The sequence below is a fragment of the Prunus persica genome, chromosome G5, assembly GCF_000346465.2.
Source record: "Prunus persica cultivar Lovell chromosome G5, Prunus_persica_NCBIv2, whole genome shotgun sequence".
Taxonomy (NCBI): Eukaryota; Viridiplantae; Streptophyta; class Magnoliopsida; order Rosales; family Rosaceae; genus Prunus; species Prunus persica.
In genome coordinates this window covers 15,673,203-15,685,518 of record NC_034013.1, presented here as the reverse complement: position 1 = coordinate 15,685,518, position 12,316 = coordinate 15,673,203, and the positions used below count along the sequence as shown (strand labels likewise).

The following is a 12,316-nucleotide window of genomic DNA, read 5'->3' as shown; positions in this document are numbered from 1 at the left end:
AAAGAAAACCAATAGGGTTGTTTGTTAAACTAATTAATTAAGTAGATTGCTCAAATGAGTGGGATGTATGGACCAGCAAAGATGTAAACAAACCTTAACAGATTCCTTAGAGAAACCAAAATGATTTTAGATGGGCCTGCAGCCTGCACATAAACCAGTAGCCCTGTATGATCATCATTGCACATTCAACATTTTGTACATTTTAAATTTGGAAGGCGTGTACTGAATCCAGGGCCATCGGCTACCAAAGGGGTCCTAAAGGGTAACACCCACATCGATTAGCATCTATTAAGGAACACCATAACCCAAAACTTTTTAACACCATCATCTCCCCTAATAATTCAACCAAATATTTATACGATTGCGAGACTAAAACTCTTGTCGTGTGAACGCTCTTTTAATCACTTGAGTTATAAAACAAACCAAAACCAAAACAGGAGAATGTAATGGTAGATTTTGGAAACCCAGAAGCTGCAGAGGCAATGAATATTGAAGGCCCAATAGGGAAGAGGAGGGGAGTAGTAGTTTTTTACTTACTAGTTGAGTTCATGAAGGGGATCTCAAAAGTTCCTTCCTTGCTCCCATGCCAGCAAGGGCAAGCAACAAATAGCAAAGGTGCAGAGCGAAAGGCAAAGGGGTCCAAAGGCAAAATGAAATGATTACTTGAATGAGAAGGGACCCACTTTATAATCTTTCCTTTTTTCCAAGTCTCTAAATTTTTTTTGACTTGGGATTGGGTCCCACCTCGGCCACCATTGTCTTTATGGATTGAATGATAAAAAGAGCACCTCACGTGGAGTCTGAACCAAAGGGGCTGTCCAACCACAATAAAAAGGGGAACCCCTTCCCTCCCTCTCCCTCCTCACCTCTCCTCCTCCTGAAAATTAAAATTCAGATATTGTTTTTTTTTATTTTTTTATTTGGCTTTGGGTGTATTTGATAATTGATATTCTGATATTTTTCCCTCCTAAAGAATGACAGAACATATAATTATATAAAATTAAATAAAATAAAAAGAAAGCGAGAAAAAGCTCAGCACAACAACAAAGCAATTTCTTTTCCTAAAAAAAATTGCTTTTTAAAGCTCACCCATATAATTCCCACTCATTATCTTTGTTGCTTAAAGCTCCTCCTCCCTCCCTTATCTTCTCTCTCTCTCTCTCTCTCTCTCTCTCTCTCTCTCTCTCTCTCCCCGTACTAGTCCATAGCTCTCTCTCTCTCTCTACACATCATCAAAATCAAATTTCTCCATTTTCTCATATACAAATTTCCAGCCCAACAACAACAAAGAGAGACTTCCAAAAAAAATATATACAGACTAGTCCTGTAAATATAGTACCACTGTGAGTGACTGAAGAAAGCTGAGCTGAGCTGAGAGCCCCACCAAAACCAATTATACTACTAAATTAAGACCTCTCTCTCTCTCTCCTCCTCTCATAATAAAACCCTTCACACAAGCTGATCATAATTCTCTTTCCCATGCGATCATGGAAGGAGGTGATCAAGATCATCAACTCCACCACCACCACCACCATCACTACCAACAACAGCAACATCACCACCGTCCAAACTTCCCTTTCCAGCTGCTCGAAAAGAAGGAGTTAGATCAAGAAGCCGCCTCTTGCTCTAACTCGACCTCCCCCTACCCTTCTCTAGCCATCACCACTGTGGACCCTGCGACCGCCATCACCACCACCACAACGACCTCCACTCTCCAAGCTTCCGCCGAGCCCTCCAAAAAGCCTCCTCCCAAGCGGACCTCCACCAAGGACCGCCACACGAAAGTCGACGGACGCGGCCGTCGCATTCGAATGCCGGCCCTCTGCGCTGCAAGAGTCTTCCAGCTCACCCGCGAGCTCGGCCACAAGTCTGACGGAGAAACCATCGAGTGGCTTCTCCAGCAGGCAGAGCCAGCGGTGATCGCCGCAACGGGCACCGGCACAATCCCCGCCAATTTCACATCGCTCAACATCTCGCTCCGCAGTTCCGGCTCGAGCATGTCGGTGCCTTCGCAGTTAAGATCTTCTTATTACAGCCCCAATTTCTCGGTTCACCAGAACCAGCGCCGGAGCCTCTTTCAGGGCATCGGCCTCTCGTCCTCGGACAGCTCGTCGACTCTGCTAAACTTTCAAACCAACAGCATGCACGCCTCCATGTTGCAGGCCAAGCAGGAGCTGCGAGACACGGTGTCGTTGGATCTCTCGGAGACGGCGTCGGGGGAGGGGAGCATGGGAGGGAGGAAGCGGAGGCCGCCGGAGCAGGACTTGAATCAAATGGGCGGGGGCGGCGGTGGAGGTGGTGGAGGATACTTGTTGCAATCTAGCACCGGCGCAGTCCCGGCCAGCCACCACCACAGCCAGATTCCGGCAAATTTTTGGATGGTAGCGAATTCTAATAACCAGGTTATGAGTGGAGACCCTATTTGGACTTTCCCAGCTTCGGTCAACAACAGCGGGTTGTATAGAGGGACCATGCCAGGTGGGTTACATTTCATGAATTTTCCTGCTCCTATGACCCTATTGCCTAGTCAGCAACAATTGGGAGGCTCTGGAGGCGGCGGTGGAGGTAACGACGGCGATAACATGAGTGACGGGCAGTTAAATATGCTCGCTGGGCTTAACCCATACCGGCACATGTCCAGTACGGGTGTTTCAGAATCCCAGCAAGCAAGTGGGTCCCATTCGCACCACGGAGGAGACGATCGGCATGATAGTACTAGTCACCATTCATAGATGAAGATGGATGGTCAGCAGTTCTTCGTCGTCGGTGGTGGTCGTCATTTCTTCCCACATGTGTAGTAGTTTGCTGTGTAACAACACACGTGAGGTTTGATTGATTGCTCTTAAAATTCCTGAGGTTTATTTTTATTTATTCCAATTTTTTTGTGTGATTAATATGATATGGCCGGGATGAGAGAGTTTTTTAGGGTTTGGAGAAGAAAAGAAGACACTTATTTTTAACATGGGTTATTTTGGCTGCTCTCTATTAATAGTCTCATTTTGGGAGTTTTTTTATTACCACACAGTATACGATCATCATTGTTTGTGCAATTAATCCTCTCTTCTTCTTCTTCTTTTTTCCCTTCATTTTCTTTTCAATGAAAAGCAAGTATTACTTTCTGCTTTTTATTGTGTTGGTGAAAGTGATCTTATTTGCATGCTATGGGTAAGTCTCCTACCTAACATACAAAACAATTGGGCTCTCTCTCTCCCTCTCTCTCTCTCTCTCTTCCCTTTCCCTCTCTAGGCCACCACCAAGTTTGTGTTCATGTGTATAGTGAAGGCTAAATGGGGAGTGAAAAGGGATGAAACAGTGAGTTACTTACTGCAATGTAGGTATTAAAAAAATTTCACAGCCTTTTGATATCCTTCTGATTCTATATACATGGCTCTCTCCTGCCATGAATCTCGAAGGGTTTACTGCATCAATGATTAAGATTTTCAGAGAGGGGGTGGGGGTAATAGGACGGTAGGGTCCGCACCTTATCAGTTCCAGGTGTTGGCTCAGGTGGTGGGGTCAGGGTGCTGGTCATTGCCCAAACCAATATACAACGTCACTGACAAACAGGTGGATCATTCCTCTATCTTTTTTCTTTTCTTTCTTTTTTTTCCTTATGGTGCAGTTGCTGACACCATTGAGGGGGATCGGTGGTGAGTTTTAAATTTATTTAATAACTCTACTGGATCATGGCCCACCATCTCTTAAATCAATCTGGACCCTTCATTTTGATGGAATTACGTTTTGATTGGGTACCATTGAATGATTGGGTCTCAAACTACCAACGAAAAGAAGAACTTGAATATCACGGATATTACATTGTTTTGCTATTCTTCATTAGTCGTATTTCGAAAGAATTATTATGTACTTGCGACATAATGTGATTGATGAAGAGTACGAAAATAGTGTTATTTCTGTGATATACATTTTTTTTCCCGTCAACTAGAGGATCGGAAAAATTGTGGAATTCTGGTGTTTCATATGCCCCCCATGGCTCAACTTGTTACTGTCTCCCCCCTTAACCAATCAGCATTATGCTACATATATTTTCCTTTCTTTTTATAGGGGTGGATAAATTATTTTATGCTTTAAAACTTATAGAACAAAATCCCCAAATAGAAAAATGAACAAAATATTACAAGGACCATACTCTTGCACCAATTGATGGTTTGATATATACCTAAAGCTAAAGATTATATTCGTAATAACTGAAGGGGACGATTGTCAATGGCCTTGAAAAAGAGCAGATGGCATATAAATCTAGTAATGTCCTATCCTATCGTGCATATGTCTTAAATACTTGTGCCCTGGCTGGTAGGGTTTGTTTAATTTGTATTAACTTGTTCAAAGAAAGAAAGATATGAAAAATTCTAGAATTTATGAAAATTGAAAACTAGCTACCCGTTTGAAAGTTTTCATGTTTTTTTTTTCTTTTACTGGATCCATACTCTAGGTATAGGTAAAAAAAACTTAGTTGCAATGGAGATATCACTGTTTTACTATTTCCGGCCAATAATACTATACCACATAGAAGCGTTATCACTCGTATCATAACAATCAGTCATGATCTCTTAGACTACAGGGGTCCAAGAGATTTGTGGTCACTTACCGTTGGATGTAAATTCAACGGTTCACTCACTCTTACACTCATTTTAAGAAACTTTTTTGAACCATTGGATCAATATCCAACGATGGGTGACCACAATCTCTTGGACTCCTGTGGTCTAAGAGATCGAAACTGTCATAACAATATTAATCAAAAACAACAAAATAATGCTATTTCCATTTCATGAAAGTCTCTCTTACCTATAATTTTGGAGTCTTGAGTTATTGGGATCAATGCAAATCTTGGTAGTGCTCTAATTCATTGTGGGCCATCGATGTTGTTAATATATTTATATTCTTAGTGATCCTAATTTTTTGTATAAAGTATAAAAAAACAAGTGTAAAGTGATTACTTGTTGCTATCGTGTATTTAAATATGCAGGTATATGCCAAATATAAATGTCTAATCTGATTAAGTGTTGTACACACTCAGAGATTAGACATACGTGCGTTTGAAAGTTTTTTTAATATAATAATCTATATACTATCGAATAAATGTCTGCTGTTCATAATGTTATTAATCCAAAATTATAACTATGCAACACAAAGGATATCAAAAGATATTATCGTGAAAAGCAACAGTAAAAAAAGAAAAAAAGAACTGAAGAATAAAATCTTACTTTAACCTTCGATTTGAATTAACCGGTTCTTGTCAAAAAGGTAAACGGATTTGCCATATATATTATTAGTATTGGTACATTTCTGAATATATAAAATATAGGTTTTCTGGTCAGAAAATTATTAGTTTGTTGCTAGGATATATAATATAGGTTTGATGTACATGCCTGGTAACAATGGGGTGGTTGGATGGTTCGAGCAGTTAGGGTTAATGTGCAAAAATGTATTAATTTGCTGCTCCAATTTATAGTAGGTTTGGTCTGCTCATAAGCCAGTATATGTAAATGAATTTAGCAGTGTTGACAATGGTTATCACCGCATTTATGTTAAGAGTTCGATTCTCATTCTCGTCTCTCCAAGCTTAAACATCCTATAACGCGAGCCGAGTGAAAAAATAGACATGTACATAGTACAAGAGAGAGTGCTACAATTTCAGAATAATAATGATTTTAAGAGAATACGTAGCATATACATAGAATTAACGGCAAACACACATGGCTATGAGGGCATATAGTAGCAGATATACATATAATATATATATATATATATATATATATTATTAGGCAGTGATGATCATGACAAGTGTGTTTTGGCATTTACTGGCTTTGATGCCGTTGTGTGGGAAATCTGTGTCATATCATCATCGCAAAATATAGCTTGGTCTGGTTCGTACACAATCTATGCACATGGTCATGGACATGAAATCCCTATGGACAGCCAATGGCCCCCAGCAGCCAAAAATAGCATGATTAGACCATCCTAAACTTGTAAGCCATGCATGTAATCTTCCAGACTGAACCAACAAGCCTGCCTCCATTTGGGGTTTATTACTCCATAAGTACATAAACAGTCAGCTTATTCCCCTAATTTGGCCCATAAAATCTCTTTTTTCTTTCATAATTTCATTTCATTTGTTTGGTTTGGGGCTTTGATCGGGTCGGGCCCATAAAATCTTATAACCCTCCCTTCCACTTAGACTTGGCTTTTTCTTTTTCTTTTTTCTTTTTTTTTATATTATAAAAAAAAAAAAATCTATGATGGAAATAGATACAGTGACATTGTCACATGTGCCTGCCTAGCTACTGGCTTTTAGCCTATGGATTGTTTGTTGGCAAGCAGGTAAATTGGATGAAAAGACCCACCACCACATCCACATCCACCCTTAAATTAAATGTCATGCTTGTGATGATACTAGATTTCTCCAGTTGGATGCCTCATGTTGGGAGAGGTTGGCTTATTGAAATTGACTGGTGGTGTAGCCTTGTAGGCACATTCAAAAACTAATGCATTATTATGAAAAAGTTACAAGCAAACAAACAGACCCCTAGCTCAACCTCTGAAATTGAGTTATCTACTAAACTAGTCTACTGCTTTGGTTGCCCAATACCAGCACAGTTGAAATTGGGCCCAAATGTTTTTAAGGTAACCCACCAACGCACTTTGAAATGGGTTACATATTTGGGGCCCAGCATTGGGCACAAGTACAAGTAATTGGTAACTACACTAGGTCTAGGTCTCTGTATATATTTAACCAAAAGGAGTTTTCTACATACATTGTCTATTATTCTAGACTGAAATGCTATTTACAAAGAGATTCTGTGTCAAAACTAGCTTATCTCAAAAGGCAAAATTAGACATACCCAAATGCCAGATTGTCTCAAAAGGCAATTTTGTGTCAAACTCAAAACCTGAATATGTTTTAAATTAGCATGGAAGTTGTAGCCTAAAACCATTCTCATATATATATATATATATATATGATATATGAAACATTCTTTAAAATTGTTGCATAAAACATTCAAGTGTTTGATGAAGAGTAGGACCACAATTACAGTAGAATAGAACAAGCAAGGGGCAAAAGGAATATCAAAACCCAAATGTAATTCAGAACTTACTTTTACAGTCAACAGATGGAGCAGCAACAGTCTAACAGAGTGAAATGAGTAAAAGGAAGTGCTTCCTCCTTCAGCAAGATTATTTTCTTCTGGGCAAGAGTTCTGTTTCCGGTAGAGGTGCTTGGAGCCAAAGAGGCATTCCTGTTATCGGTGGTTTCCAACTCTGCTTTGCAATTGGTTTGGATCTCTTCTTGACTGTTCCCTGCGAAAAATACCGATTGTATACTATGAGAAACTAAGATTGAGAGAGGCTAATAATAGAAACACTTATACACATTTATACAACTTGGCATCAAGAAACGCTTGTTCCTACCTCACACTTGGTTTCTTCTGTTTGTTTTGGCTGCTTCATGCTGGCCACACTCTCACACTTGGTTTCTTCTGCTTGCTTTGGCTGCTTCATGCTGGCCACACTCTCACACTTGGTTTGTTCTGCTTGCTTTGGCTGCTTCATGCTAGCCACACTCTTCCCGCATTCACTGAGTCATATTATCAAAAACCTTATAAACGTTACATTACATATATACAAAACCCTCCACGTTTTATTTAGACCAACAATTTTACAGAGAGAAACAGAGCATAATTTAGAAGACGAAACCCACCAAGTCACTGACCTTGGGCAAGGATCGAGCACATAGGAAGCCGGCAACATATTGAGGGAGTCTTGACCCAACGGCCTGCGCTTGGAACTGCCAGCGACCACAGTGGGATTTGCGCTCTTCGTTTCGGGTTCACTGGCGCGTAGCAGGCAAAGCTCCTTCTTCAGTTGGGCTTGGAGGGCGGCATTTTCGACTAAAGCTTTCCTGATCTCCGATAAGTTGTCATGGGGGTCGTCATCTTGACCCGAGGTGAGCTTGGAAGCTTGGGATTTCTTCCGACGCCCCATGATAAATTGGGGCACAAGGGAATTTAGGGTTGGGGATGATGCATGTGGCAGAAGGGAGATTAGGGTTGGGTATGAAAATTTCCAAGGCAAAGGGGAACTAGGGATTTAAGGGAGTTAGAGAGCATTTCTACGGATCTAGCGTTTTAATTCGTGCCCCGAAGGCCAGACTTGTTATACGTACGGTCTCCGCCTCAAATTTCAAGACACTTCAGGTTGGCGGGCAAAACCATGCGTTAACTTTTCCTTTATTTATTTATTTATATTTTTTTTGGGGGGTTAAACTTTGTTTTTGAAACTTGGAGAACAAAGTTTTCATGGTTCTTATTGGAATTGTAGTGTTCTTGTGTAGTTCCATCCATTTGTGCAAAGTTAGGCTGACTTAGCTTGTTCGGGGAGGCGATTAAGTTGAACACTGCATGAGCAGAAGAATTCAAAGAATCATCTAATGACAGTTGGTTTTTTAGAGTTCGAAATGGCTAAAAGCTTAGAACATTCTTATTCTATTGAACTACAAAAATAAAGTTTGAAGTGTGTGTGAAACATAGGGTTCGTTTGATCAGCCTGAAATGTTTGGGTTCGCGGAGCTTCACGAGCTATTTTGAGTTGTAGAGCTGAATAAGGCCAAGCCGAAGTTTCACATATCAATGCCCAGCCTCTCCTATTAAGTCGGGCTTAGATGGGCTTAACTGGTTAGGCTGAGTGGGCTTAAACGGGCTGAGGTTTTTGCCCTTTTTATAAATATAAAAAAAAGTATTTATTGTTGTAAATTATTTGGTGTGGAGCCCACATGTTGGAAAGGGGCCCACATTGTTAATGATATAAACATAGACAATCTGAAAGAGGGGTAGAGTTTTTCTCTGCTTCCTCCATTTCTCTCCTCAATTCTCTACTCCCAAATTCTCTCCTTAATTCTCTAAATTTATAACACGTTATCAGCACGAATTCGCTTTTAACAATTCCAGCTGAATTCTATGATGAAACCCAGCCAAAGAAAACACAAAGAAAAACATAAGCTCTGTTTCTTTCACAGAAAGCATGTGATTGACTCTCTGCCAAAATCCACCAAACCAACATCTCTCAATAACTGCCAACAAACCAGTTTAGGAGCTACATCCCATGATCTTGAGCAAAGATGGGTTTTCTGGAGAGGATCCAAGTTCACCCCCAGAGCCACCATTTTCTTATGGACCCTCCTGCATACTCTCACATGGCGGAAACCGATTTGGATCTGCTCAAGGCCCATGATGTTGCAGGGGATGAGATGGGCTGTAGCTTGAGGGAGAGAGAAGAGAGCCTCCTGCGCAGGCCTGGCTGCTCAGTTAATGGATCTTGAAGGCCTTGTGAGACTGGGAGTGATTGGCTTGCGGGCATGGTGCAGCTGCTGCTGCAGCCGCTTACGGTTCGGGATCATCATGCAAAACCTGTAAATCCCCCATTGAGAAAGAGAAGCTTTGCCTTGGCAAGATGGTGACAGCCACCCAATTCGACGGCTTCATGCCTATGTGGAACCAGGCTGATTGCATAATGAAGAAAGCAAAGCAGATAAAATCAACTGATGATGTTGAAGGCCTAGAGCTCCTTCGTTGGGAAGATCAGAAGGAAATTAGAAACTATGTACAAAGTGGTGGACCCCCAGATACAATAACAATTAATTATTTCTTTTTCTTGTTTTTGCTTTTGCTTTCGGCGGTAGACAAAGGCATGCAAAGATGAATGGATGATGGCTGGCACCAAGATGAATGGATGATGGCTGGCACCAACTCGATTTAGTGGAGATGCTTTCGTGTCATCATTATCGTTTGTGTGCCGAGAGATTCTACCAAAAAGTCACTTTGATCGAAATACTTACAGAATTTAATAATATATCAGTATAATAATATTATCTACTATATTATTTAATTGTGGTGTTGATATGAACCTCCAAATAATTGTCCTTACTTTACCGCACATTTATTTTATTTATGGTATGGTGTAGGTTTATTACCCATACGGCAATATTTATTTAAAGGGTGGTGCGGGTTTTATCGTCCACGCCTTTACTTTTATTTAAATGTATGGAGCAGAATTAGTGCCCATACAAGCACGTTTACTTTACCGCACATTTAATTTTATTTAAGGTATGGTGCGGGATTAACGTCCATACAGCAAGCTATTTAATTTATTTAAAGTATGGTGCGGGTTTATCGTCCATACCAGTAATTTATTTATCAGCAATTTATTTTATGGATTAATTGTGCTGTATGATGAGTTTTTACAGTATGCAGATCAGGACCAGAAGTTCCTTGATCCTCATCATACAATTACATCAGGACTTGAAGATCCTTGATGATGATATTAAAATGAGAGCTGGCAGTCTCTCCGGTACTGTATTTGTAAACATGTGATTGGACTTAAGGGTCCTTGATCCCTGACATGTAAATAAGGACCTAGAGTTCCTTAATGATGTAACAGTACCGTATTGGTTCATGGTGCCGTACACATTGATGATAACTGTACTGGCAGATGAATAGATACGTATTCATGACTTGATGAATAGTACTATTTACATGAATAGTGACGTATGCATAAATATGAACCATTTTGGGTAAACCGTCACTATATACAAAAGGGAACCTGTAGTTCCTTAAACTCATGGATGAGCAATTAAATGAGATGCCAGAAGTTCCTCAAAATATGGACAATTATGTAAGGGCTTGAAGTCCCGAAATATGTACAGAAAATTGTAAAAATGTCCATACCATGAGAATATGTGGCTTTGGCCTGAAGTTCAAAATTTAACAGTGTTGAGAACCTGAAGTTCCAACAATTAAATGGACAACCCTTGAGGTATTATTGCAAATTGTGGTATGCCACATATTTCTTTGGCATAAGAAGATGATGAATTTAAAGTTCGATTTTGTTATAATCGACACCTCAAGGAAGAAATATATTTTGTGAATTCCGGTTGTTAAGAATACACCGCGAAATGGATAATATCAATATAAACCTCAAATAATGAATTGAGGCTCCCCACATATTTTGTTATATCTGGGCCGGAAGCCCATGGATCCAAATATATGAGAGATCCTAAACTTGAAGTTGTGGGTATATAGTAGTTAATGCTCTTCACTACTATATTGCAATATTATCATGGCTTTTACTCAATTCATATTTTATGTCCATTTGAAAAGGGCAAATAAATTCTGAGTTTGTGCCCAGGCCAAAAGTTTCGGGCTACCATGCGTTGAAATATGAAATTTGGGAGAATCGATGTGGTTATTTGAATCTATAAGGCACAAGGTTCCAAACCGTCATTTTGAAAAGACGTAAAAACCACAGGTGCAAGTTTAAGAATGTGCGCAATTATTATTACAGGAACATACAACAGATAGATTTTTTCCACCTGCAATGAAGGTGCAGGCCCTGTAAAATCTATAAAATTACATTATGTTCTGGAAGCCTCTGAAGGAAGAGTACGGCGCCTCTTAAGCTTGGCCATGAGCTTCTCGTGGTCTCCCAAAATTCTTTCATTGGAGACCTGCAGCATGTCTAGCCTTCTCAGTGTATCAACAGAGTACGAACTCACTAGTTTCAACAAGGAATTATTCTCTCCTTTAAGTTTCTCAACCTCCTGTTGAGACTCATGAAACATTCTTTGAAGAGACGAATTTTCAGTTGTCAGCTTCTCAACCTCGTTTGCTCTAGCACGCAAACGATCAGCCATGTTAGAAACAGAAGCAGCACTCTGAATGCTAAAAGCCATTGAGTCATCAATAGCCTCTTCCTCAGACCTCCCTGTTAACAGCATTTCATCCATTGGAGTAATGAAATTCCTAGCTACTATGACAGCAGTAGCATCATTCATCATCACAGAATCATTAACTGTGAGATGACGATTTTGGGATACAAAGGATGGACGCCAAACTTTGGCGTCACTGGTTGTTGTGGGAGCATCATTTAAATTGAAATAATTTGGGCAGGAAGAAGAGGAAGCCATTTTTGAGAAGGTTTCGAAGAAAGTCTTAGGAAAACTAAAGTTTCAGAAAATGAAGAAATTTGAGTTGAAACGCAGTTGCTCCAATCAAGTTTTGCAAAGGCCATATCTATAGGAGGAAATATGGCTACTGTTTTTCAGGACCCCAATATCTTCTCGAATCCCCATATTATCTTTTTCTTTCCCAGAGTCCAAAACTTCACGTGGCCTCTAATAATGCCTGTCGGTACTTTCGGCGTTTTCAAGTATTATTTTCAAAGCCGATCTTGCTTTACGGATTTCACGGAGCTACTTTTTCAAAAGCATCCCGAGAATCTTGCAATTTTCCTATGGTTAACTTGA

The 12,316-nt window shown here is 40.1% G+C and overlaps 2 protein-coding genes across 3 annotated transcripts; one reads left to right on the top strand and one right to left on the bottom strand.

The window, feature by feature from the left end:
- On the top strand, positions 1,232–3,126 carry LOC18776496 (transcription factor TCP15). Its single transcript, XM_007209122.2, has one exon. The coding sequence runs from the start codon at positions 1,488–1,490 to the stop codon at positions 2,730–2,732; it is 1,245 nt and encodes a 414-aa protein (XP_007209184.1). The 5' UTR covers positions 1,232–1,487; the 3' UTR covers positions 2,733–3,126.
- LOC18777370 lies at positions 6,942–8,492 on the bottom strand. 2 transcript variants are annotated; one of them, XM_020564241.1, is made up of 3 exons: positions 7,718–8,492; positions 7,429–7,594; positions 6,942–7,317 (listed from the first exon to the last, which is right to left on the bottom strand). In XM_020564241.1, the coding sequence occupies exons 1-3, from the start codon at positions 7,999–8,001 to the stop codon at positions 7,195–7,197; spliced, it is 573 nt and encodes a 190-aa protein (XP_020419830.1). In that variant the 5' UTR covers positions 8,002–8,492; the 3' UTR covers positions 6,942–7,194. The 2 variants fall into 2 exon arrangements, with proteins under 2 accessions (XP_020419830.1, XP_007209652.1); XM_007209590.2 differs by having other exon boundaries at positions 7,730–8,484.

Bases quoted from the DNA above. Each gene is read 5' to 3' on its own strand.
- LOC18777370 (XM_020564241.1), bottom strand. From the start codon at position 8,001: ATGGGGCGTCGGAAGAAATCCCAAGCTTCCAAGCTCACCTCGGGTCAA. The intron at 7,595-7,717 runs GTGGGTTTCGTC...AATATGACTCAG, and splicing joins TGCCCAAGGTCAGTGACTTG to TGAATGCGGGAAGAGTGTGG. The intron at 7,318-7,428 runs GTAGGAACAAGC...TATTTTTCGCAG, and splicing joins CAGAAGAAACCAAGTGTGAG to GGAACAGTCAAGAAGAGATC.
- LOC18776496 (XM_007209122.2), top strand. From the start codon at position 1,488: ATGGAAGGAGGTGATCAAGATCATCAACTCCACCACCACCACCACCAT.